We start from the raw sequence: 27,877 nt of genomic DNA, 5'->3' as shown, positions 1-27,877 counted from the left end.
GTGACCATCCAATGAAGCATGAACCAAACAGATGCTCTGGCCCCCATGCTGTTCTGCATAGACCTCAACCCCCTCAGCCAGATCATCACCAAGAGTGGCTTTGGGTCCCAGTTCTGAAATAGAACAACCATCAGCCTCCTAATCTACATGGATGACATCAAACTGAATGCCAAGAATGAGTGTGACATTGACTCCATGATTAACGTCACTGGGATCTACAGCAACATCAGTTTGTCATTTGGACTAGATAAATGTGGGTGGATGGTATCTAGAAGAGGGATGGAGACCTGCAGGGATTCCAGTTGAAGTTCTTATTCATTTTAAACCTAATAGAAATCCCCTGAACTAAGCCCCTTGTAGACCTGCATTTCTGTGAGGACTTAAAGGCATCATCACAACAGGTGAGTCATTGACCACAACATGTGATGACATCAGCATCACATTAACACTAAAAACTATGGAGGTTAATATTGAAGGGCTGATTTGTGATGGAATAATTAAAACTTCTGCACTGGCATACGGTTAGATATGCAACTGGTCAGGGATTCCGTTTATGCTTTTATTTTCTCTTCAGGCAGAATTGTTACAGGTGGAATGGTGCAGATGATGATGTAGCGCATTGAAATAAAAAAAAAAAAAGAAACTATTTACATGGTAATAGGATTTGGTCAATTATAGTACATAATTATAAATTCATATTTCATTGTAGAAGTTAAAACATTATTTATATATATATATATATATATATATATATATATATATATATATATGTACACAATTGAGTAATTCATTTTTTTTTATTCTAAGACTGTACGTATGTGATAACATGGTCATGTTCCTTTAAGAGCGAGACACGAAAGGACTCATGGGAATCAGTGCATTGTTGTGAAGCCACGCAGAAACCTAAAGACATGCTTGATGTAAGAAGAACCAAGGACAGTAATAAAAGTTGCCCAAAACGAAGATGAACGTGAGTCTGGTCGTTCATTTCAAGGGTGCAACAATGACATGGATAAGATGATTTGAATTCATATATGCATCTATCCAGTCTATGCATTGAAGTCTTTGTTTCTTCATCAGGCCACATGCTCCCCGTCAAACAAAGGGAAAAGAGTATGGGCTGGGCCTGATCCTTCCTCTTAAAGGGTTGGGTGTGGCCTGATAGGTGAGGGTTAGGTCCTGACCCTCCGCCAACTAGGAAGTGGAGTTTTTAACAAACACCATACAATTATCTGCACCGACCGCACTGATGAAAGACACAAAGAAAGAAAAATCTTAGGCCTGACACGAGAAAAAAACACAACAAACCAATTAAATAATGTAACATTTTCACGCATTTGGTCACAATATATTTTTATTTTTCATTTGCTCAAGTTCACAGCAGGTTATCATTTCTGCTGACATGAATATGTATTAGAAGAGAAGATCCGAAAGAACATGGAAGTAATGTGGAAAAGAAACACTTTGCAAAGTAATATGTGACATGAATAATATATTTAGTCTTTTTTTAATATTATTTTTAAACTAAATTCAGGATCTACACTTAACCAGTGCACTTCTACTTGCTTTATCAGGTCTAATACTGTAACTGTAAACTAAGCCCTACATGTTTTTCCCCGTAGCATATGACTACATTATGAATTTTTCACAATTCTTTTTTATGTTGAGCTGAAGCAAAGTTTGTCTTAGTATTTACATTTACAAGTTTAGTTAAAAATCTGAGCAAAACTAGTGCACTTCTGTTTGCTTTATCAGGTAAAATATATGATGTAATTTTCAATGAAGCCATAAATCTGTTTCCCACTACATGTGACTGCAATATCAACTTTTGAAATGATTTCTTTTTATGATGAGCTGAAGCAATGTTAGTCTCGTGCACATGTACAGTCGTTCACAAAATCTTTTCCAAAGTTGATCATCTGTCTCAGTGCCATCAGTATCAGCATTTCAAGGTCATCATTTGGAGCGATTTCTGAGTGGTAGTTCTTCACAGGAAAGATGCAGTTCAGTGGAATACCCAGTGATGCACTCAGAACCTCCATCTATGTTGTCAAATTAACAAGATAACATTAAAGAAGCTACTGTAAACTTCCGCTGAAAGAGAATAGTTGTGTTATTTCAATGTAAGATTATAGCTCTGTAAACATGAAACAAACACATTTAGACCTACCTTTTTTTTCACACACTTGCTTTTGTACACATTTCTTAAGTCTGCATCGACCTCAGGACAGACAGCATCAATGTTGGTGAGAATAGTGATTTGAGGAATCCCTGAGGATAAAGAGCAGACACCAAAGATAATAAAGTTAATATTAATCAGGTCATCATTTCAACTTTACCTATGAACCAACCCCCAAATGTATTTTCATACTCACCCATATCACGAGCGTCCTCCCTCACATTCCTCATCTTCTTCATAGCATCATGATCCAGTAAATGTACTTTATTGGCAGAGACGACACAAACCAGAACATGTGCTTTGTCACTTAGACTGGGGTTTGTGTTGTAGTATGGATCATCTCTGGATAATGTGGAGTGTGGATTGAACTGTAAAACAATGAAAACTACAATTCATTTGCTTTGTTCCACATACACTGCATGTACATAATTTAGATCACATGTACCATATTTCTGCACATCACAGTTAGTTGCTTAACAGTTTAATTCAGTTACTTTACCGTGTAACCATCTTTGACATGTCCCATCATGGCTAGTTTGATGTCCTCCTCACGAAATCCTTCATTCTTCTCCAGGCCCATAATGTCATTGAAGACAAATGAGTAAAAGGTCCCATCTTCTCCTTTCATAATTTTGTATGTTGTGTACTGTAAACAGAAGATTTAACTTAAAATGACAGAGGTGTCATCATGATCACACCAATGTCCTTTATTATTCACTAGATTATAAACAAACACAACTGATAGCAAATTATCTGTGCTGTAATTATCACTGCAGATGAAGCACACAAAAATAAAATAGCATTATCATTCATTATGCATGAAATACAACATATGAACTTGGTCATTTCTTCCTCAGTTTATATTCACACCTGTTTAGTGAAGGACTTTCCTCCAATTGTATCTGTCAAAGCTCGTCCAGTCACTCTGCCTTGTAAGACGGTGTCCACAGAGTTGATAAAACTGGACTTGCCGTGACCAACTAGTCCATGAAGCAGAATTCTAATACGCTGATCTTCATTCTTCTCATCATTATGAGGCTGAAAAGGCTTAAAACCCCTCACAAACTGTAGATATTCAGCTTTGTCACTATTAAAGAAGAAAATTTAAGGATGTTTAGTATTACTTTTTGTCTGTAGTGCTGATATGTTTCACTTCCTATGAAGGTAGGTTTAGCTCTAGTCAAGCCAAATAACAGGAAGCCACAGAAACACAGAAATAGGAAATTACACCAGTAAAATATCTATCACGTTAGAGCAAAAAGCACATATTAAAGATGAATTTAAAAGCACTCACCCCTGTGGTACAACCCGCCATTCTTTTTCAAGCACTAAAAAGGTAAAGCATGTTATTTATCAAATATAACAAACATGTATAATCATGTCAGAGTTGAACATATGTTCTTTAGTGTTTTCAATATCTTACAAGGGGGCTCCACTTCAGGTTTGGAGTTCTTTCCTCCCATAGCTGTAAAGTATGATAAGTATTTAATGTAAACACAAACACATTCAACATAGATATGAATTTTTTGTATATCATGTATACTAAACATTCCATAAACACTGCAATAAACATTTTACTGTTTACCAAGAAGAAAATATTTTTTTTTATTATCCATCTCTATCGCATTTTATTTTCAGATCAAGCAATAAATTGTCTCAAGTAACATTCATGCAATTTCAGTTAAATCACATTAAACAGATAAACAGACCTACACTGGTTACATGTGGTAGTTATGGTTACATTTCACACTGACGACATCTGTCATCTATTACATTCATCACTGCTGAAAACAAACATATATGTTTGGAACTTTCATACTTTCCTAAAAGTGTGTGAAGGTCGTTATTATAACTATGAACAGTGGCGATTTCTCATAGACTGCAAGGGAGGCCCGGCTTCCCCTAAAATTATGAAAATTAAATGGTTAAATTTGTGTTGACATTTTATTGACTACAAATGTGTTAGAACACGTTCCTCTTAAAGATGAGTTTGTTCAAATCAGCTTTATCACAAATCAACGGACGCGATGTTGTTCACTTCTCATACATTCCCATTGCGCTGTTTTCTCATTCGATCTCTGCTCAGTGCATTTGTCCATAGACTGCGGGCGTCTCTGGGCTTCAATGGGACTGAGTGGAACAGTTTTTTTCATTGCCTCAAAACTGGACGGTAATTGGATAAATGCCACGATGTTGTCCCGCCCCCGGACGCCGGGCGTCTCTGGGGGTGAATGGAGCTGTGGGCGGAGCTCGGCCGGGCTGGACGCCAGAATCCCACCTGCTGATTGGAGGATCAGTCGAAAGGCTGAACCCTGTTTGATTGACAGCTGTTTTCAGATCTACTCCTTCACTGACACAGTTCAGTTTAATACCGTCACACATTCTGCTGTGAAATCGGGAGAGAAACAACTACGAAATTACTCGTTCATTTCTTGCACTGTAAATAAAACACACTCATTGTACTTCCTTGTTTCAATTTAACATGATTTCAGTGTTTTCTTGTTTCAGTTACATAATTTAATAATTTCTTGTTCGAGTTTAATATCGTTTTGTAGATAGTTAAATCAATCAAAGTGTCGGCTAGGTCAGAGTGAAAGGAGCATCTCTTGTTTAAAAAGGCTGAAGTCTTACACCCACAACACAATGGGCCAAGGCAATCTAAGCAGAGAGGACACTGGTCCAGTCCCTGGAAAAGACACCTACTTGATACGATAAGGTCACTGACCATTTTGTTAAAAAGGAACGGAGGGCCGAATGTATGTTTAAATAACTTGACCTTTTCTTTTTTTTTTTTTTTTTTTTTTGATGTAAGCCGACAATGAGCTTCCCTGTCTGAAAGACAAGCAGCCGCCACTGACTATGAACTACAGCACAATATTGCCACAAGTGATAATTTTAATGTTACATTTTTAATCCTGGATGTAAGTTCAACAGGTTTATGTAACTAAGAGCACAGTTACTGTACAATGGTTGTTTTTTGTAGGTGTTAATAAGCATAATTTCCTGTGACTCCCTCACACACACACACACACACACGAACACACGCACACACACGCACACACACACACGCGCACACACACACACACACACACACACACACGCGCACACACACACACACACACACATTCATACACCAGTGGGCGGCTGCTGCCATGCAAGGTGCTGCCAGGCCCTACTGGGAATTTAGGGTTCAGTGCCTAAGGACACTTCACCATGTGGACAGTCGGAGCCAGGATTCAAACCGCCAACCCTTTGGTAATTGGATGACTCGCTCTACCAACTGAGCCACAGTCGCCCAGCTTCTTCTAAGTATTTTTCCAGGACACAAGAGAGTGGATGTTGTTTGAGGTGCATAGCTATAAAATAATTATTATTTTAGAAATATACCACCATGTAATTGCTGTTCGAGAAAAAGTCCCAAACTACTCAGCTTTTGTGAGTGTTTATCAAAGTTGTGAACTACAAGTAAATGAAAGTAAGTTTGTTCATTTGTTTTACTGTTGTGTGAACGCAGCCTCAGTTTCTTATGAATTAAGTCAAACAATTAAGTTTATACTTCTTCCTACTCCTTTTTGACCATGCAAAATTCAGACTTGTATGTGCTTGAAGATAGACTCTGTTCATTTAAATGTTTTGTTTTTGTCTTAATTTGCTTTGTTTAGTTTTATTTTTGTTTGTTTTTTTGTGGTTTTTTTGCATCTTCTAAATAAATAAATAAATAAAGAAAAGAAAAGAACAAATAACCCTACCTTCAGTGTGTGCAGTCGGTGGAGTTGTTTCCTCTGCTGTTGACTTTGATTAAATTTTGATTTGTTAACTTCCACTTTCTTTTGGAGCATGTGATGTGGTCTATTGAGACATTTCATCCCAGTTTTAGTGTTGTGGTCAAAAACACAGCAGGCGGGTTGTGAGTTGAATGTGCTGTATCTAAAAACAGAGCAGGAAAGTTCTAGGCATCACAGTTCATTCCAGCCTTAAGAGAAAGAGTAGAAAATAATCACAATACATGCAGACATGACAGGCAGAAATAAAGCACAGAGTTATGTTTCAGAATAACATGTCATTGGTTTTTACATAAAGGTGAATATCACTGATTTGAGACTTTTGTGTCTTTGATTTCCTTTTGTGCTCCCTCAATGTATTTATTGTTCCTCAGTATCTTATCGTCATAAGCATTATTCCACATAATTTAATTTAATAACAGGTGAATTATTGACCACAACATGTGATGACATCAGCATCACATGAACAACGTAGGGTAATCTGCACCGACCACAATAATGAAAAACACAAAGAAAGAAAACTCTTAGGCCTGAAAAGAGAAAAAAACACAACAAACCAATTAAATAATGCAATATTTTCACACATTTGATCACAATGTATTTTTATTTCATTTGCTCAAGTTCATAGCAGGTTATCATTTCAGCTGACATTAATATGTATTAGAAGAGGAGATCTAAAGTATATTAAAGTAATGTCGAAAAGGAAGTTTGGAAAGCAATATGTGATATTATGAATTACATGTTGAATCTTTTTTTAATGTTTTTTAACTAAATGAAGGATCTCCACTAAACCAGTGCACTTCTACTTGCTTTATCAGGTATAATACTGTAACTGTAAACTAAGCCCTACATGTGTTTCTCATAGCATATTACTGCATTATGAATTTTTCACAATTCTTTTTCACGTTGAACTGAAGTGAAGTTTGTCTCAGTATTTACATTTCCAAGTTTAGTTAAAAGTCTGCGCAAAGCCAGTGCACTTCTGCTTGATTTATCAGGTATAAGACATAACTGTAAATGAAGCCATAAATCTGTTTCCCACTTCATGTTGTGACAACCTGGAAGTTGCCCCAAACGCCCCCCCCCCCGTAACATGCCTGTTAGCGTCCAGATCCACCCCGGAAATTGTCACCACGGCATCAACACCTGATTCGCCCGAAGTTGGCGGCAGTTTTTAAATACTCCCCCCCCCCCCCCATATCCGCATTCGGCGGGTGCGGCGGTGCGTTCGAGTCGGCACGACACGGTAGCGTCGGAGCAACAGCTCATTATTACAGACAAAAGTACGGCAGTTAATCCCGATACCAACCCTGTTCATCTCCGTCCGTTTTCTCCCTCTGGTGCCTCACAACCATCCACGTCTCTGCAGCAAATACAGTCATCCTCACTTACCAGTAAACCAGCAGCAAACCCAGGACCGGAGTACCGACTGACTGACTGGACTTATGACAGACTGACTGACTGCGACCGGACATTGGAGCGGAGTGAGTAAATTGTTTTGTTTTTTTCTGCTCTCTCTTTTTTTTTAAAAAAAAGGCCTTGAACTGAACTGTGCGCTTTTTTTTTTTTTTTTTTACAAACGAACTTAAATGAACTGAATTATTTTTTTTCTCTTTGGAAAAACGGGAAAACCCGGAATGGAATTTTTTGTTTAAATGGACTGAACTGTTGTTTTTTTGTGACTTTCTTCTTTCAAGAGACTGTTAAATGGTGGAAGATTTAAGTTTGAATTTTTGCTTGGTTGGTGGATTTTGTTGAGTTTGGACTTTGGGGGGGGCAACTGTGGGTTTGAATTTGTGTGAATTTTTTTTTACAATCATTGTTTAATACATGATTTTGAATTTTAAATGGTTTAAAGGTGTGCTTTCTTTTCTTTGTCATTTAATGTGTGGGGTGTGAGTTTAATTAAAACTCACATCCTTTGTGTGGTTTGAGACTCAAGCAAAAGACTGACTTAAACTGACTAACCTAACATCTTATATGTCAGGAGAGAGACCTGGCTGGCACCCCTAAAAATCAATATAATAAAATAATATAAAATAAATAAATTAAAGCATCAAACTCAAACTGTCACAATGTGATTACAAAATCAACTTTTGACATGATTTCATTTCATGATGAGCTGAAGCAATGTTTGTCTCATGTGCATTTACAGTCATTCACAAAATCTTCTCCAAAGTTGATCATCTGTCTCAGTGCCATCAGTATCAGCATTTCAAGGTCATCATTTGGAGTGATTTCTGAGTGGTAGTTCTTCACAGGAAAGATGCAGTTCAGTGGAATACCCAGTGATTCACTCAGAAGCTCCATCTATGTTGTCAAATTAACAAGATAACATTAAAGAAGTTACTGCAAACTTCCACTTAAAGAGGATATTTGTGTTATTTCAATGTAAGATTATAACTCTGTAAACATGAAACAAACACATTTAGACCTACCTGTTTTTTCACAAACTTGCTTTTGTAGACGTTTCTTAAGTCTGCATTGACCTTAGGACAGGCTTCATCAATTTTGGTGAGAATAGCCATTTGAGGAATCCCTGATGATGAAGAGCAGACACCAAAGATAATAAAGTTAATATTAATCAGGTCATTATTTTAACTTTACTTATGAACCAACCCCCAAATTCATTTTTATACTCACCCAAATCACTAGCTTCTCGCCTCACTTTCCTCATGTTCGTCATTAATCTAGACAGTAAACGTACTTTAGAGGCAGAGACGACACAAACCAGAACATGTGCTTTGTCACTCAGACTGGGGTTTGTGTTGTAGTATGGATCATCTGTGGATAATGTGGAGAGTGGATTGAACTGTAAAACAATGAAAAACACAATTCATTTGCTTTCTTCTCCATACCCTACATGTAACTACAATACATGTACATAGTTTAGATCAAATGTACCATATTTCTGCACATCACAGTTAGTTGCTTAACAGTTTAATTCAGTTACTTTACCATGTAACCATCTTTGACATGTCCCATCATGGCTCGTTTGATGTCCTCCTCACAAACTCCTTTGTCCTTCTCAAAACCCATAATGTCATTGAAGACAAATGGGTAAAAGGTCCCATGTTCTCCTTTTGTAATTTTGTATGTTGTGTACTGTAAAACAGAAGATTTAACTTATAATAACAGAGGTGCCACCATGATCACACCAATGTCCTTTATTATTAACTGGATTATAAACAAACACAGCTGATAGTAAATTATCTGTGCTGTAATTATCACTGCAGATGAAATGCACTAAATAAAAGAATATTATCTTTCATTATGCATGAAATACAATACATGAACTTGGTCATTTCTTCCTCAGTTTTAATTCACACCTGTTGGGTGAAGGACGTTCCTCCAATTGTACCTGCCAAAGCTCGTCCAGTCATTCTGCCTCGTAAGATGGTGTCCATAGTGTTGATAAAACTGGACTTGCCATGACCAGTTGGTCCATAAAGCAGAACTCTAATATGCTGATCTTTATTCTTCTCATTATTATGAGACTGAAAAGGCTCAAAACCCCTCACAGACTGTAGATATCCAGCTTTGTCCCTATTAAAAAATAAAATTTAAGGATGTTTAGCATTACTGTTTGTCTGTAGTGCTGATATGTTTCATTTGCTATGAAGGTAGGTGTGGCTCTGGTCAAACCAAATAACATGAAACCACAGAAACAGGAAATTAAACCAGCACCATAGTTGCATCATGTTTGAGCAAAAGGCATATATTAAAGATGAATTAAAAAACACTCACTTCCATGGTACATCCCGCCATTCTTTATCAAGCACTAATGAGATAAAGCAATTTATTTATTAAATATAACAAACATGTATCATGTTAGAGCTGAAGATATGTTCTGTAATGTTTTTAATAACTTACACGGTGAAGACCAGTATCCTCCCATAGCTGTAAAGTATGATAAATATTGTCAATGAACATGAACATAACACAGATATGAATGTTTTGTATATAGTCTATACTAAACATTACACAAACATTACTATGAGCATTTCACTGTTTATGGAGAAGAAAATGTTCTTTTTGCTGTCAATCTCATTTTATTTTCAGATCACTCAACTCCATTTTTTTTTTACCACAAATGATAAATTGTCTCAAGTAACATTCATGCAGTTTCAGTTAAATCACATTAAACAGATAAACAGACCTACACTATTTACATGTGGTAGTTATGGTTTTATTTCACACTGACGACATCTGTCATCTATTACATTCATCACTGCTGAAAACAAACATATGTTTGGAACTTTCATACTTTCCTAAAAGTGTGTGAAGGTCATTATTATGAACTACAGCACAATATTGCCACAAGTGATAATTTTAATGTTACATTTTTAATCCTGGATGTGAGTTCAACAGGTTTATTTAACTAAGAGCACAGTTACTGTACAATGGTTGTTTTTTGCAGGTGTTAATAAGCATAATTTCATGTGACTCAAGATACAGAATATCTAGGAATAGTCTTTTGGGTTTTTGTTTTGTTTTTCAGTTTCAATGATATGATTTTCTTCTAAGACACAAGAACAGTGGTGAATCTTCAAGTTACATTCAAAAATACTGTTTGAGGTGTAAATCTATAAAATGATATTTATTTCAAAATTTTACCACCATGTAAGTGCTATATGAGAAACAGTCCCAAACTACTCAGCTTTTGTGAGTATTTATCAAAGTTGTGAACTACAAGTAAATGAAAATAAGTTTGTTCATTTGTTTTACAGTTGTGTGAAGTCAGCCTCAGTTTCTTATAAACAAAGTCAAACAATTAAAATAAAAGAACGAATAACTCTACCTTCAGTGTGTGCAGTCGGTGGAGTTGTTTCCTCTGTTGTTGACTTTTATCAAATTTTGACTTGTTAAACTTTCGCTTTCTTTTGGAGCATATGATGTGGTGTATTGAGACATTTCATACTGGATTTAGTGTGGTGGTCATAAACACAGCAGGCAGGTTGTGGGTTGAATGTGCTGTATCTAAAAACAGAGCAGGAAGGTTCTAGGCATCACAGTTCATCCCAGCATTAAGAGTGGGACTAGAAAACAATAACAATACATGCAGACATGACCGGCAGAATAAAAGCAGAGTTAATATTTCAGAATAACATGTCATTGGTTTTAACATTAAGGTGAAAATCACTGATTTGAGACTTTTGTGTTTTTGTTTCCCTTTTGTGCTCCCTTAATGTATCTATTGTTCCTCAGTATCTTATCATCATAGTCATTGTTTCACGTAATTTCACTTTGCTCTTATTCCAGTTTCACCATTTGTCCAGTTTCAAATTCTGTGACCTGTTTCTAATGGCTGCTAATGATGGTCTTCTCTACTGTTGGGAGTGATTGTTCATCCACATACTTCAAACACACTGAACTCCATGTATTCTTTGTCTGTCTACTGCAGAACTGTTTATGATGCTGCATCAGTACTGACCCTTGAGCAAAAAATATTAATAAAATGAAACTTGGTACTGGGTTTAACATCCTAAATTCAAATTTTCACTACAATTATAGTTCCCAATATTTGATATATATTATCTGTAATACTATGTAATACATATCTAGAATAAACAGCTGTTAATGAAGCTGCAGTGTTGATGCAGTTGAGCTGCAGATAAGCACTGAGATGTCTCCACCCTTTCACTATGAGTCTTATATCCACATATTTATGACTCTGATCAAACATGATGTGTGCTCTGTCTGGGTTCTGTGACACTGACACAATGGGATGTCCTTCAGTGCAGGTGTTTCCACCATATTAGTCTCTGGGAATAGGAAAAGTACAGCACATTACATGAATTAGCTTGTTTCTTATTGTTTCTGCATCAAGAGTAAAACATAGATTGCACTGACTTACATAGATCAGCAGAGGGTGCAAAGTGCAAAACAGCTGTATTTTAATAGAAGAGGTGAGTCATCTGTTTGTGTGTAGCCCCCAGATAACAACAACACTGTGCAGGATGTGGTACCGTATAAAAACATGGTGAATCCAGTTCCATGGTTTTGTCTCTGCTCTACTGTCATTTACTGCTGACGTCTTTTTCTCTTACTTTTTCTAGCATACATACTGGAGTGATTAAAGCTGTATAACATGGACAGGACACTAAGAGCCTTAATCTAGAATTTGATGAGACTGCAGAAGACTGGAGGACAACTCACAGACAGCTGAGCAGGTGACCATCCAATGAAGCATAAACCAAATAGATGCTCTGGCCCCCATGCTGTTCTGCATAGACCTCAACCCCCTCAGCCAGATCACCACCAAGGTGGGTTTGGGTCCCAGTTTTGCAATAGAACAACCATCAACCTCCTAATCTACATGGATGACATCAAACTGAATGGCAAATATGAGTGTGAAATTGACTCCATGATTAACGTCACTTGGATCTACAACATCAGTTTTTTCATTTGGACTAGATAAATGTGGGTGGATGGTATCTAGAAGAGGGATGGAGACCTGCAGGGATCTGAGTTGAAGTTCTTATTCATTTTAAATGTAATAGAAATCCCCTAAACTGAGCCCCTTGTAGTCCTACATTTCTGTGAGGACTTAAAGGCATCATCACAACAGGTGAGTTATCGACCACAACATGTGATGACATCTGCATCACATGAACAACGTAGGGTTATCTGCACCGACCACACTGATGAAAGACACAAAGAAAGAAAAATCTTAGGCCTGACAAGAGAAAAAAACACAACAAACCAGTTAAATAATGTCACATTTTCACACATTTGGTCACAATGTATTTTTATTTTATTTGTACAAGTTCATAGCAGTTTATCATTTCAGCTGACATTAATATGTATTAGAAGAGAAGATCCTAAAATATATTAAAGTAACGTTAAAAACAAACAGTTTGGAAAGCAGTATGTGATATTATGAATTACATATTGAGTCTTTTTTAATGTTAGTGTTACCGGCACCAGGTCTAGGGGAACCTGGACCGGCAACAAAGGTTGCACAGGCTAGGGTGCACCGTGCAGCCAACAAAATGAAAAAAAAAGGTGTGAACTGTGGATCTGTGGATCAACGAGAGAGGACAACAAGTCAGTGCTTCGCTTCATTCACCGCGCATTTAATACTGAGCTGCGCATAATTCAGTTACATTTACATAATGTTAGCTATTTAAAAGCTTCTTGGGTTAATGTTCATCATCCACATTTATACAAAAGTATATTATACAAACAAAATCAATGCAAAAATCCAATTAGCAAGAAACCATATCAAACCCAAAGTAAATTACATGTACATAAGCTCAAAATAATTTAAATTACATTCCACATAAACAAGAATTGACTAAATTATAACATGAAACTGTACAGAAACAATACCACTCAAAACGCACATCCAGTGAACTCAAATACTCACATTCACTCACACTTCAACAAACACAATACAACAACACTCGTACCACATGGACATGATGATGACAAAATCCCCCCGCAATGTCCACCCATGTTACCCCCAGGTAATATCTACAAATTACTATAACAAAAACACTTCGGCCAACAGCAACCCGCGAAGGCAATCACACAAGATGGCGGTCAAGACCGGGACACATACTGACAAAAACACCCTCTGCACTCAAAATGCATCCCAAAACCCCATCCAAACTCCACCAAACAGGCCATGAAACATCAACACCACATATTCAATAAGACTAATCATAAAAAAAACAACTTTAACCATACCTGTGGATCAACGAGAGAGGACAACAAGTCAGTGCTTCGCTTCAGTCACTACGCATTTAATACTGAGCTGCGCATGAGCGGAACACCGACCTGAAGTCTCCCTCGCAAATCCACAGTGGGACTACAGCGCCATCTACTGACGCCGTCCAGTACTGACCCAATGTCAAAACTGGGATTCTACCTGGACCATTTTAAATGGTCAACAAAAAAAAAAAGATTGGGGGGTGTCTGTTTCAATAACAAAAAATCTATATACATGTAGCATTTGCCACCTACTACATTAGTTTTTGACTAAATTCATCTCCACTAAACCAGTGCACGTCTACTTGCTTTATTATAGAATTATATTTGTGCCAGTTTCTTGAGCGAGCAACAATAGATTCTGAGCACACAATTAGAGATTTTGAGCACATAAAAATATATTTTGCGAGCACATCAATTACATTTCAAAAAGAAATTACGCTTGAGCAAACAAAAATCGATATTGTGCTCCATAAATGCGTTTGCATGTTAGTTTTACTCATAATGTTCTCTCACAAATTCTTTCCATGGCGCACAAACAGAGCGCTGCGCTCGCTCATTTTCCCCTTCCCTCTCTCGCTCAACCTCCCTCTCCCTGCACGCTCAGGTTGTCGTGTCCGCACGCTCAACTTGACACACACGTTACAATTGTGCCACAAAACCAACCAATCGGAGAGCTTGCAGAAGTACACTCTGATTGGCTGTTCACTCTCCAATTAGCTTGCTAGTTACATTTACCCGAAAAAAAAGCGCTCGATGAGACAGACATGGACCGGAAGAGGAGTAAAGAAAAAGTAAGTTTGTTCATTTGTTTTACTGTTGTGTGAACTCAGCCTCAGTTTCTTATGAATAAAGTCAAACAGTTTAAATAAAACAATGAATAACTCTACCTTCAGTGTGTGCAGTCGGTGGAGTTGTTTCCTCTGTTGTTGACTTTTATCAAATTTTGACTTGTTGACTTTCACTTTCTTTTGGAGCATGTGCTGTGGTGTATGGAGACATTTCCTACCGGATTTAGTGTCATGGTCATAAACACAGCAGGTAGGTTGTGGGTTGAATGTGCTGAATCTAAAAACAGAGCAGGAAGCTTCCAGGCATCACAGTTCATCCCAGCATTAAGAGAGGGACTAGAAAATAAGAACAATACAAGCAGACATGACAGGCAGAATAAAAGCACAGAGTTAATATTTCAGAATAATATATCATTGGTTTTTACATTAAGGTGAAAATCACTGATTTGACACTTGTGTGTTTTTGTTTCCCTTTTGTGCTCCTTTAATGTATCTATTGTTCCTCAGTATCTTATCGTCATAGTCATTGTTCCACATAATTTCACTTTGCTCTTATTCCAGTTTCACCATTTGTCCTGTTTCAAATCCTGTGACCTGTTTCTAATGGCTGTTAATGATGGTCTTCTCTACTGTTGGTAGTGATTGTTCATACATACTTCAAACACACTGAACTCCATGCATTCTTTGTCTGTCTACTGCAGAACTGTTTATGATGCTGCATCAGCACTGAGTCTTAAGTAAAAAAAATAATAAAATGAAACTTCACGCTGACTTTAACATCCTCAATTCAAATTTCCACTACAATTATATTACCCAATGTTTGATATACAGGGGGTCCCAAAAAATATATAAACACTTTAAATAATTGTAAAGTAGGTGTTTATTAACATTTATTTAATTTTCAGAATATAAAAGAATTTACAAACATCATTTTATTGTTTTGTCGCCACCTGCTCTCAAACTGACGTCTGTTCTGGTCCAGACACTGCTGACAACGAGAAGCAATGGAATTGCACACATCATGAAACAATACCCTTGGTATTTGCGTGTGTTCACGTTCAATGGCTTCTCTCAATTCAGCGACTGTTGCAGGTCTCATAGTGTAGACTTTGTCTTTTAGGTATCCCCATAACAACTAGTCTAGTGGTGTGAGGTCTGGTGAACTTGCCAAACAGGTGGATTGGACGGAGGGGTTTCGTTCGAGACTGCAGAAGACTGGAGGACAACTCACAGACAGCTGAGCAGGTGACAATCCAATGAAGCATGAACCAAACAGATGCTCTGGCCCCCATGCTGTTCTGCATAGACCTCAACCCCCTCAGCCAGATCATCACCAAGAGTGGGTTTGGGACCCAGTTCTGAAATAGAACAACCATCAGCCTCCTAATCTACATGGATGACATCAAACTGAATGCCAAGAAGGAGTGTGACATTGACTCCATGATTAACGTCACTGGGATCTACAACAACATCAGTTTGTCATTTGGACTAGATAAATGTGGGTGGATGGTATCTAGAAGAGGGATGGAGACCTGCAGGGATCCCAGTTGAAGTTCTTATTCATTTTAAACCTAATAGAAATCCCCTAAACTGAGCCCCTTGTAGTCCTACATTTCTGTGAGGTCTTAAAGGCATCATCACAACAGGTGAGTTATCGACCACATGTGATGACATCAGCATCACATTAACACCGTACCATTATCTGCACCGACCACACTAATGAAAGACACAAAGAAAGAAAAATCTTAGGCCTGACAAGAGAAAAAAACACAACAAACCAATTAAATAATTTAACATTTTCACACATTTGGTCACAATGTATTTTTGTTTTATTTGCTCAAGTTCATAGCAGTTTATCATTTCAGCTGACATTAATATGTATTAGAAGAGAAGATCCTAAAGTATATGAAAGTAATGTGGAAAACAAAACACTTTGCAAAGTAATATGTGATATTATGAATTACATATTGAGTCTTTTTTAATATTAGTTTTTAACTAAATTCAGGATCTACACTAAACCAGTGCACTTCTACTTGCTTTATCAGGTATAATACTTTAAAAGTAAACTAATCCCTACATGTGTTTCCCATAGCATATGACTACATTATGGAGTTTTCACAATTCTTTTTCATGTTGAGCTGAAGCAAAGTTAGTCTCAATATTTGCATTTATAAGTTTAGTTAAAAATCTCCACAAAACTGTAATTCTGCTTGCTTTATCAGGTATAATATGAGACATAACTGTAAGTGAAGCCATAAATCTATGTTTTCCACCACATGTGACTACAAAATTAACTTTTCATGATGAGCTGAAGCAATGTTTGTCTCATGTGCATTTACAGTCGTTCACAAAATCTTCTCCATAGTTGAGCATCTGTTTCAGTGCCATCAGTATCAGCATTTCAAGGTCATCATTTGGAGCGATTTCTGAGTGGTAGTTCTTCACAGGAAAGATGCAGTTCAGTGGAATACCCAGTGATTCACTCAGAAGCTCCATCTATGTTGTCAAATTAACAAAATAACATTAAAGAAGTTACTGTAAACTTTCACTCAAACAGGATATTTGTGTTATTTCAATGTAAGATTATAACTCTGTAAACATGAAATAAACACATTTAGACCTACCTTTTCTTTCACATACTTGCTTTTGTAGACGTTTCTTAAGTCTGCATCGACCTCAGGACAGGCTTTATCAATGTTGGTGAGAATAGCCATTTGAGGAATCCCTGAGGATAAAGAGCAGACACCAAAGATAATAAAGTTAATATTAATCAGGTCATCAATTCAACTTTACTTATGAACCAACCCCCAAATTAATTTTTGTACTTACCCATATCACTAGCTTCCAGCCTCACATTCCTCATCTTCTTCATAATATCTTCCAGTGAATGTACTTTAGAGGCAGAGCTAGCTTCCTCCTTCACCTTATTCATGTCCATCGGTACTTCCTTAGACCACAGAGCATTGGCAGAAATGACACAAACCAGAACATGCACTTTGTCACTCAGACTGGGGTTTGTGTTGTGGTTTGGATCATCTGTGGATAATTTGGAGCATGGATTGAACTGTAAAACAATGAAAAACACTGTTAATTTGGATTTTTTTTCTCCATACACTACATGTACATAGTTTAGATCAAAAGTACCATATTTCTGCACATCACAGTTAGTTGCTTAACAGTTTAATTCAGTTACTTTACCCTGTAACCCTCTTTGACATGTCCCATCATGGCTAGTTTGATGTCCTCCTCGCAAACTCCTTCGTCCTTCTCAAGACCCATAATGTCATTGAAGACAAATGGGTAAAAGGTCCCACGTCCTCCTTTTTTAATTTTGTATGTTGTGTACTGCAAAACAGAAGATTTAACTTATAATAACAGAGGTGTCACCATGATCACACCAATGTCCTTTATTATTCACTAGATTATAAACAAACACAACTGATAGTAAATTATCTGTGCTGTAGTTATCACTGTAGATGAAACACACTAAATAAAAGAATATTATCTTTCATGAAATGTGAAATACAATACATGAACTAGGTCGTCTCTTTCTCAGTGTTTTTGTTTTTTTGTTTGTTTTGTTTTTCTTTTTTTTCTTTAACTTGTCCTGTTCAGTAGTTTGGCCTACAGTATGAGTGTACTGGATGCCAGAGTTGCTTGACAGTTTTGATCTGCAAGAGGGTTTTGGACCTTTAAACAATTCCCCCTATTGGTTTGAGTTTATTACTGAATATAGATTACCTGGTGGGACTACCCTCCAGGGTGGAACTGCCTTCAGCCGTCGACTTCCAGGCAGCACAGCCTGGGAGGCCCCATACTCCACTTAGGGTTAGGGTTAGGGGAAACCCAGGCTGCGTTGCCTTGAAGTCGACGGTTGAAGACAGTTCCACCCTGGAGCTGGGACAAGAGGACATGGAATATACACAAATACTGACACAGACCCAGAAACACAAACAAACAACAAGCAAAAACAGAACAGTAACAACGATTATTTCACTCGCAACTGTACTAGAAGGTGGAGAAGAAGCTGTTTTAGCAGTAATATAATATGCAGTAAACTGTGTTTGCTAGATTTTGAAAGATCTGGGGAAAAAGCCCTTGGGAAAAATGGGTAAACAGACTCACTTACAGCAATTTTCTAACCTTTTTATAGTCAAAATTAAAAAAAAAAAAAAAAAAAGTCCAAGCAGACAATTTTAGGCTTAGGGTTTAAAGGGTTAACCTCGGTTTTTTAGATGTTTTTCAGTAAATTCTAATGCGGCAGCCTCTTTGAATTGAAGCTGAAAGTCCACACTTCATTGACATCTTGATTACTTCATTTCCAATCCACTGCTGTGTTTTACAGAGGAAAACTTACACAATTTGTGTCTGTGACTAAATACTTATGGGGCTGATCGTAACTCAGCTTATGCTTATGTGGTGGTTGATGTTGATGCCAACATAAAATGAGGAAGTAGTGTGTAATGTCTACATTATCTGCCTGACAGACAAATTGCATCGTTTGTGCGGGTGAGAAGCGGTGAGAAAATGTGCACAGGAGAAGCTACATGTTTAGTAAGACTTTAAAACTTCTGCTTTATTTGGTCCAGAAAGGTGTTTTTATTTAACAGACACTAAAAGTGTAATATTCAGTAACAGGTCAGTTTGCCTCAATATGTTTTTCTTGACTTTTTTTTTTCACTCTATTGACTGTGATCATCATCTCAGACCTTTAGTTCCACCACAAATCACCAACACATGTAGAATACCTGAGATTAATATTATGGTGTATGTCTCATGAAGATGTAAAAGTAACACTCCAGCTTAACATACAACAAAAGGTGACTTCCTTTTCCACTCTACTTGTGAAAAAAAAAAACAAAAAAAAAACACCCTACTTACACATTTCTGTAGAACTTGTTTCATGATTTCTGGGGGTGTTTTACGATAAAACTGAGGTAATTTTCTTGCAATTTCCTTGTTTAGTCAAATCCGCATAAAAAATTAAAAGCAGCCAAACACAAGTGGATCATTTAGTTTATTGTTCTGAAATCTGCAGCTTCATAAGACGCTGCTGTGACTCTTTGTGTGTCGGCTCATTTGGTAAATGATTCAATATGAGATCTTTATCCTTTTACAGAATAAATATTCAGTTGCAGATGTGACTTTCATGGTGTCGCTGTGTTTCATCTGTGTCTTCTGTCCATCATGTGAGACGTTCACTGTCAAACATCGTTTAGAAACAAAAGGAAAAGGAAACAGAAACAAACCAGTGTGAACAGTTTTAGTTGAAATGTTACGAGAAAAGAGAAACAGAAAAAATGTGATGATTTTGAAAAATTTTTTGCTGTTGATTCTTTTGTTCTCCCCAGGTTTTCTGTTACTTTTAGAGCATTAGCTGCTTTTTTCTGATTTTATAACTTTTCATCACTGCAGAAACAAGAGACACGTGTTGTATGTAATAATAATACGAATATTAAAGCCGCAAGCTGCATCTAAAGGCCCTCGCCACGGGCACGTCCAGCAGAAGTATGTCCATCGTTCAGCAGGTGGCACTCTAGCACCAAATTTCAGTGTCTTCTGATGAATGGGTGTAGGCCTGGGAGATTGACAGCTGATTCAAATTTGAGGCAGATCTTTGGTTTTATGTCCAAACTAAAGAAATTTTAGTATAAGTAAATCTGTAGGGGGCGCTATGCAGCTAAAATTGAATTTCTTCCTTTGAATGGGTGTAGACCTGTGAGATTTACCACTGAGTCAAATTTGAGCCAAATCGGTGTTCGTATGTTTGAATTAATGCAATTTTCGTGAAGGTAAATTTGTAGGGGGCGCTATTTAGCGAAATGTCATTTTCATTTGATAAATGGGTTTAGGCCTGGGAGATTGACAACTGATTCAAATTTGAGCCAAATTGGTGTTTGTATGTCTAACGTGAAGTAATTTTCATAAAGGTAAAATTGTAGGGGGCGCTATGGCACCGAATTTAAAATTTTTCTGATAAATGGGTGTAGGCCTGAGAGATAGACGTCTGAGTCAAATTTGAGCCAAATCGGTGTTCATATGTCCGAACTGAAGCAATTTTAATAAAAAATTAAAGCCGCAAGCGGCATCTAAAGTCCCTCACCACGGGCACGTCCAGTAGAAGTATGTCCATCGTTCAGCAGGTGGTGCTCTAGCACCAAATTTCAATGTCTTCTGATGAATGGGTGTAGGCCTGGGAGATTGACAACTGATTCAAATTTGAGGCAAATCTTTGTTCGTATGTCCAAACTAAAGAAATTTTTGAATAAGTAAATTTGTAGGGGGCGCTATGCAGCTAACATTAAATTTCTTCCATTGAATGGGTGTAGGCCTGCGAGATGTACCACTGAGTCAAATTTGAGCCAAATCGGTGTTCGTATGTCTGAATTAAAGAAATTTTCGTGAAGGTAAATTTATAGGGGGTGCTACTGAGCGAAGTGGCAATTTCTTTTGATAAATGGGTGTAGGCCTGGGAGATTGAAAACTGATTCAAATTTGAGCCAAATTGGTGTTCGCATGTCTAACGTGAAGTAATTTTCGTAAAGGTAAAATTGTAGGGGGCGCTATGGCACCGAATTTCAAATTTTTCTTATAAATAGGTGTAGGCCTGAGAGATAGACGTCTGAGTTAAATTTGAGCCAAAACAGTGTTCGTATGTCTGAACTGAAGCAATTTTAATAAAAAAAATATTAAAATTTTTTGTAGGGGGCGCTGTAGTGCAAAATTTCAGTTTCTTTTGACAAGTAGGTGTAGGCCTGGGAGACAGATGTCTGGGTCAAATTTGAGCCAAATCGGTGTTCGTATGTCCAAACTGATGTCATTTTTGTAAATGTACATTTGTAGGGGGCGCTATAGTGCAAAATTTCAATTTCTTTTAATAAATGGGTTTAGGCCTGGGAGATAGACGTCTGAGTCAAATTTCAGCCAAATCGGTGTTTGTATGTCTAAGCTGAAGCAATTTTTGTGATGTTAAATTTTTGAAAAAACTTTGCAAAGTTTGCAACCTCGTCGCACAAAAACGGTGATGCCGATTCAAAAAATTTGGCTAACTTTTGATGCCCCACTTCTCTAGATACTGTACACCGATTTTGAGCTCATTTGGCCAAACGGCTTAGTAGGAGATAGTTAAAATACAACGTCAGCAAAAACGCTGACTCAGCATTTTGGAAATTTCAATCCAATATGGCCGACTAAGGGTTGGTTTTGGGGCGTGGCCATGAAATATTTTTTGTTTGTCTCCTCATGATGAATCTGTGTACCGATTTTAGTGGCTCTATGAAAAACTTTATGTTGGATGCGCTCCCATTGGCGCAGTGCATTTCCACTTTTCAAGTGGGCGCTGCCGCAACATTTCTTTACCGACATCTACAAAACCTATATGTAAATTCAATTTCTCGCACTTCTGAATTTTAGGCAAAATTTGGTGAGTTTTCGTAAATGTTCAGAGGGTCAAAATTGAGCTCAAAGCGCAGGAGAAAGAAAAATTAAAGCCGCAAGCGGCATCTAAAGGCCCTCGCCAAGGGCACGTCCAGTGGAAGTATGCTCATCATTCAGCAGGTGGCGCTGTAGCCTCAAATTTTGTGTCTTCTAATGAATGGGTTTAGGCTTGGGACATTGACAATTGATTTGAGACAAATCAGTGTTCGTATGTCCGAACTGAACAAAATTTTGTATAAATAAATCTGTAGGGGGCGCTATGAGCCAAAATTCAATTTGTTCCATTGAATGGGTGTAGACCTGCGAGATGTACCACTGAGTCAAATTTGAGCCAAATCGGTGTTCGTATGTCTGAACTGATGCAATTTTCGTGAAGGTAAATTTGTAGGGGGCGCTACTGAGTGAAGTGGCAATTTCTTTTGATAAATGGGTGTAGGCCTGGGAGATTGACAACTGATTCAAATTTGAGCCAAATTGGTGTTCGCATGTCTAACGTGAAGTAATTTTCGTAAAGGTAACATTGTAGGGGGCGCTATGGCGCCGAATTTAAAATTTTTCTGATAAATGGGTGTAGGCCTGGGATATAGACGTCTGAGTCAAATTTGAGCCAAATTGGTGTTCGTATGTCCGAACTGAAGCAATTTTAATAAACAATATTAAAAAATTTTGTAGGGGGCGCTGTATTGCAAAATTTCAGTTTCTTTTGATAAATAGGTGTAGGCCTTTGAGACAGATGTCTGAGTCAAATTTGAGCCAAATCGGTGTTCGTATGTCCGAACTGATGTCATTTTTGTAAATGTACATTTGTAGGGGGCGCTATAGTGCGAAATTTCAATTCATTTTAATAAATGGGTGTAGGCCTGGGAGATGGACGTCTGAGTCAAATTTCAGCCAAATCGCTGTTCGTATGTCTGAGCTGAAGCAATTTTTATGATGGTAAATTTTCGAAAAAACTTCGCAAAGTTTGCAACCTCGTCACACAAAAACGGTGATGCCGATTCTAAAAATTCGGTTAACTTTTGATGCCCCACTTCTCTAGATACTGTACACCGATTTTGAGCTCATTCGGCCAAACGGCTTAGTAGGAGATAGTTAAAATACAACTTCAGCGAAAACACTGACTCAGCATTTTGGAAATTTCAATCCAATATGGCCGACTAAGGGTTGGTTTAGGGGCGTGGCCATAATAATATTTTTTGTTTGTCTCCTCATGATGAATCTGTCTACCGATTTTCGTGGCTCTACGACAAACTTTATGTTGGACGCGCTCCCATTGGCGCAATGCATTTCCACTTTTCAAGGGGGCGCTGCCGCAACGTTTCTTTACCAACATCTACGAAACCTATATGTAAATTCAATTTCTCACACTTCTGAATTTTAGGCAAAATTTGGTGAGTTTTCATAAATGTTCAGAGGGTCAAAATTGAGCTCAAAGCGCAGGAGAAAGAAAAATAAGACAAAAAAAAATAAAAATAATAATAATCTGAGCAAGAACAATATAGCCGTTTCTATGGCAACCACGTATTTGCCCTTTTTTGAAAGTTCTCGAGGTCCCCCACATGTCTGTGGGGTCAGATGTCACGTGTCGTGCACTTACACACACATGACTGACCCCGAGTGGGCATGTCCCATTGACTCCCATTCGTTCTGAGCAGGTGTAAATATGCGATTTGTGCACATGTCATGTACATCGTCGGAAAGGTCTCAGTGCCGTGAATGTGAATATGTGTGAGAGTGGCGACAGTGGCAAAAGGCGACCGCGTCACTGGCGATTTCGTCCCCATGCGCCCACTGCAGACTCAATAGGCCCTGCGCCGGCTTTACTCGGCTCGGGCCTAATAATAATCTGAGCAAGAACAATATAGCCGTTTCTATGGCAACCACGTATTTGCCCTTTTTTGAAAGTTCTCGAGGTCCCCCACATGTGTGTGGGGTCAGATGTCACCTGTCGTGAACTTACACACATGTGACTGACCCCGAGTGGGCGTGTCCCATTGACTCCCATTCATTCTGAGCAGGTGTAAATATGCGATTTGTGCACATGTCATGTACATCGTCGGAAAGGTCTCAGTGCCGTGAATGTGAATATGTGTGAGAGTGGCGACAGTGGCGAAAGGCGACCGCGTCACTGGCGATTTCGTCCCCATGCGCCCACTGCAGACTCAATAGGCCCTGCGCCGGCTTTACTCGGCTCGGGCCTAATAAATAAAAATAAAAATAATAATAATCTGAGCAAGAACAATATAGGCGTTACCGTGGCAACCACGTATTTGACTGTATTTGAAAGCTCTCGAGGTCCCCCACATGTCTGTGGGGTCAGATGTCACGTGTCGTGCACTTACACCCACATGACTGACCGCGACTGGGCGTGTCCCATTGACTCCCATTCATTCTGAACACGTGTAAATATGCGATTTGTGCACATGTCATGTACATCGTCGGAAAGGTCTCAGTGCCGTGAATGTGAATATGTGTGAGAGTGGCGACAGTGGCGAAAGGCGACCGCGTCACTGGCGATTTCGTCCCCATGCGCCCACTGCAGTCTCAATAGGCCCTGCGCCGGCTTTACTCGGCTCGGGCCTAAAAAAAAAAATTAATTAAAGCCGCAAGCGGCATCTAAAGGCCCTCACCATGGGCACGTCCATTAGAAGTATGTCCGTCGTTCAGCAGGTGACGCTCTAGCCCCAAATTTTGTGTTTTCTATTGAATGGGTGTAGGCCTGGGAGATTGACAATTGACTCAAATTTGAGACTAATCAGTGTTCGTATGTCCGAACTAAAAACATTTTTGTATAAATAAATCTGTAGGGGGCGCTACGGAGCCAAAATTCAATTTGTTCCATTGAATGGGTGTAGGCCTGCGAGATGTACCACTGAGTCAAATTTGAGCCAAATCGGTGTTCGTATGTCCGAACTGATGCAATTTTCGTGAAGGTATATTTGTAGGGGGTGCTATTGTGCAAAATGGCATTTTCTTTTGATAAATGGGTGTAGGCCTGGGAGATTGACAAATGATTCAAATTTGAGCCAAATCGGTGTTCGTATGTCCGAATTGATGCAATTATTGTGAAGGTAAATTTGTAGGGGGCACCACTGAGCGAAATGGCAATTTCTTTTGCTGAATGGGTGTAGGCCTGGGAGATTGGCAACTGCTTCAAATTTGAGCCAAATTTGTGTTCGTATGTCTGAAGTAAAGTCATTTTTGTAAAGGTAAAATTGGAGGGGGCGCTATAGCTCCAAATTTCAATTTTTTCTGATAAATGGGTGTAGGCCTGAGAGATAGACGTCTGAGTCAAATTTGAGCCAAATTGGTGTTCGTATGTCCGAACTGAAGCAATTTTAATTAAAAAAAATTTAAAAAAACTTGTAGGGGGCACTGTAGCGCAAAATTTCAGTTTCTTTTGACAAATAGGTGACAAATAGGTGACAAATAGGTGACAAATTCAATTTCTCGCACTTCTGAATTTTAGGCAAAATTTGGTGAGTTTTCGTAAATGTTCAGAGGGTCAAAATTGAACTCAAAGAGCAGGAGAAAAATAAGAATCTGAGCAAGAACAATATAGCCGTTTCTATGGCAACCACATATTTGGCCTTATTTGAAAGCTCTCGAGCTCCCCCACATGTCTGTCTCAGTGCCGTGAATGTGAATATGTGTGAGAGTGGCGACAGTGGCGAAAGGCGACCGCGTCACTGGCGATTTCGTCCCCATGTGCCCACTGCAGACTCAATAGGCCCTGCGCCAGCTTTACTCGGCTCGGGCCTAAAAAATAAAAATAATAAGAATCTGAGCAAGAACAATATAGCCGTTTCCATGGCAACCACATATTTGGCCTTATTTGAAAGCTCTTGAGCTCCCCCACATGTCCGTGGGGTCAGATGTCACGTGTCGTGCACTTACACCCACGTGACTGACCCCGAGTGGGCGTGTCCCATTGACCCCCATTCATTCTGAGCAGGTGTAAATATGCGATTTGTGCACATGTCATATACATCTTCGGAAAGGTCTCAGTGCCGTGAATGTGAATATGTGTGAGAGTGGCGACAGTGGCGAAAGGCGACCGCGTCACTAGCGATTTCGTCCCCGTGCGCCCACTGCAGACTCAATAGGCCCTGCGCCGGCTTTACTCGGCTCGGGCCTAAAAATGGGATGCCCTACCCCCTATATGGCCAGGAGCCAACCAACCAGCAGTGCCAGGCATGCCCATAGGCACAGGATCCACATATGAGGGGCGCAGAACCCACCCCCCAGGCGCCACACCACAGCCTGCCCTGACCACCTTCCTCAGTTTTAGTTCACACCTTTTTGGTGAAGGTCTTCCCTCCAATTGCATCCGCCAAAGCTCGTCCAGCCATTCTGCCTCGAACGATGGTGTCCACAGAGTTGATAAAAGTGGACTTGCCGTGACCAGCTGGTCCATGAAGCAGAATTCTAATATGCTGATCTTCATTCCTCTCGTCATTATGAGGCTGAAAAGGCTCAAAACACCTCACAGACTGTAGATATTCACCTTTGGCACTATTAAAAAACAACATTTGCAGGATTTACTTGAGCTCTTACTGATATGTTTCACTTCCTACACAGGTAGGTGTGGTTCTAGTCAAACAAAGTAACAGGAAATTAAATAGTTGTATCACAATTGAGCAAAACACACATATTAAAGGTGAATTAAAAAAACACTCACTTCCATGGTACAGTTCGCCATTCTTTATCAAGCACTAGTAAAATGAAGCATGTTATTTATTAAATATAACAAACATGTATAATCATGTCAAAGCTGAAGATATGTTCTTTAGTGTTTTTAATATCTTACATGGTGGAGAAGGGGGCTTCACTTCAGGTTTAGAGAAGAATCCTCCCATATCTGTAAGGTGTGGTACATATTGAACATAAACACAAACACATTCAACATAGATATGAGTGTTTTGTATATAGTCTATACTAAACATTACATAAACATTACAATAAACATGTTACTGTTTACAAAGAAGACAATATTCCTTCTGTTATCTGTCTCTATCTCATTTCATTGTCAGATCACTCAACTCCATTTCTTTTACCACAGATGATAAATTGTCTCAAATAACATTCATTCAGTTTCAGCTAAATCACATTAAACAGATAAACAGACCTACACTGGTTACATGTGGTCGTTATGGTTACATTTCACAATGACGACATCTGTCATCTATTACATTCATCACTGCTGAAAACAAACATGTATGTTTGGAACTTTCATACTTTCCTAAAAGTGTGTGAAGGTCGTTATTATAACTATGAACTACAGCACAATGTTGCCACAAGTGATAATTTTAATGTTACATTTTTAATCCTGGATGTGAGTTCAACAGGTTTATGGAACTAAGAGCACAGTTACTGTACAATGGTTGTTTTTTACAGGTGTTCATAAGCATATTTTCATGTGACTAGAACTACAGAATATCTAGGAATAGTGTTTTGCATTTTTGTTTTATTTTTCAGTTTCACTGATTTGATTTTCTTCTAAGACACAAGAGCAGTGGTGAATCTTCAAATTACATTCAAAAATACTGTTTGAGGTGCAAATCTATAAAATAATATTTATTTCATGATTTTACCACCATGTAATTGCTATACGAGAAACAGTCCCAAACTACTCAGCTTTTTTGAGTATTTATCAAAGTTGTGAACTACAAGTAAATGAAAATAAGTTTGTTCATTAGTTTTACTGTTGTGTGAACTCAGCCTCAGTTTCTTATGAATAAAGTCAAACAATTAAAATAAAACAACAAATAACTCTACCTTCAGTGTGTGCAGTCGTTGGAGTTGTTTCCTCTGTTGTCGACTTTGATGAAATTGTGACTCTTTAAACTTTCACTTTCTTTTGGAGGATGTGATGTGGTCTAATGAGACATTTCCTACCGGATTTAGTGTCGTGATCCTAATCACAGCAGGCAGGTTGTGGGTTGAATGTCCTGTATCTAAAAACAGAGCAG

General features: G+C 38.3%; 2 protein-coding genes across 4 annotated transcripts; both read right to left on the bottom strand.

Annotated features, from left to right (window-relative positions):
- Positions 1 to 1,342: 1,342 nt before the first annotated feature.
- Positions 1,343 to 27,877, bottom strand: LOC115423643 (interferon-induced protein 44-like). Of its 3 annotated transcripts, XM_030140564.1 has the most exons (9): positions 27,684 to 27,872; positions 26,716 to 26,766; positions 26,587 to 26,620; positions 26,204 to 26,420; positions 17,667 to 17,813; positions 17,298 to 17,532; positions 17,093 to 17,193; positions 16,764 to 16,964; positions 8,049 to 8,070 (listed from the first exon to the last, which is right to left on the bottom strand). In XM_030140564.1, the coding sequence occupies exons 2-8, from the start codon at positions 26,762 to 26,764 to the stop codon at positions 16,794 to 16,796; spliced, it is 954 nt and encodes a 317-aa protein (XP_029996424.1). In that variant the 5' UTR covers positions 26,765 to 26,766; positions 27,684 to 27,872; the 3' UTR covers positions 8,049 to 8,070; positions 16,764 to 16,793. The 3 variants fall into 3 exon arrangements, with proteins under 3 accessions (XP_029996422.1, XP_029996424.1, XP_029996423.1); XM_030140562.1 differs by lacking the exons at positions 8,049 to 8,070; positions 16,764 to 16,964 and adding an exon at positions 1,343 to 2,042 and having other exon boundaries at positions 27,684 to 27,877; XM_030140563.1 differs by lacking the exon at positions 8,049 to 8,070 and having other exon boundaries at positions 16,589 to 16,964; positions 27,684 to 27,871.
- Positions 6,924 to 10,118, bottom strand: LOC115423649 (interferon-induced protein 44-like). The gene is made up of 8 exons (XM_030140573.1): positions 9,835 to 10,118; positions 9,709 to 9,742; positions 9,291 to 9,507; positions 8,920 to 9,066; positions 8,605 to 8,773; positions 8,400 to 8,500; positions 8,039 to 8,271; positions 6,924 to 7,008 (listed from the first exon to the last, which is right to left on the bottom strand). Exons 1-7 carry the CDS (start codon positions 9,857 to 9,859, stop codon positions 8,101 to 8,103), a joined length of 864 nt encoding a protein of 287 aa, XP_029996433.1. The 5' UTR covers positions 9,860 to 10,118; the 3' UTR covers positions 6,924 to 7,008; positions 8,039 to 8,100.

The sequence above is a fragment of the Sphaeramia orbicularis genome, chromosome 8 (genome assembly GCF_902148855.1).
Source record: "Sphaeramia orbicularis chromosome 8, fSphaOr1.1, whole genome shotgun sequence".
In the NCBI taxonomy this organism is placed as follows: domain Eukaryota; kingdom Metazoa; phylum Chordata; class Actinopteri; order Kurtiformes; family Apogonidae; genus Sphaeramia; species Sphaeramia orbicularis.
Note: the sequence above shows the minus strand (reverse complement) of the source record. Positions and strands in the feature narration are given on the sequence as shown.

What these genes read in the sequence shown, in the direction of transcription:
- LOC115423649 (XM_030140573.1), bottom strand. Translation starts at nt 9,859, where the DNA reads ATGGGAGGATACTGGTCTTCACCGT. An exon ending in AGGATACTGGTCTTCACCGT is followed by an intron (nt 9,743 to 9,834) that starts GTAAGTTATTAA and finishes TTATCTCATTAG; the next exon opens with TGCTTGATAAAGAATGGCGG. An exon ending in GCGAGAAGCTAGTGATTTGG is followed by an intron (nt 8,501 to 8,604) that starts GTGAGTATAAAA and finishes CTTCATCATCAG; the next exon opens with GGATTCCTCAAATGGCTATT.
- LOC115423643 (XM_030140562.1), bottom strand. Translation starts at nt 26,764, where the DNA reads ATGGGAGGATTCTTCTCTAAACCTGAAGTGAAGCCCCCTTCTCCACCA. An exon ending in GAAGCCCCCTTCTCCACCAT is followed by an intron (nt 26,621 to 26,715) that starts GTAAGATATTAA and finishes TCATTTTACTAG; the next exon opens with TGCTTGATAAAGAATGGCGA. An exon ending in GCTGGAAGCTAGTGATATGG is followed by an intron (nt 17,194 to 17,297) that starts GTAAGTACAAAA and finishes CTTTATCCTCAG; the next exon opens with GGATTCCTCAAATGGCTATT.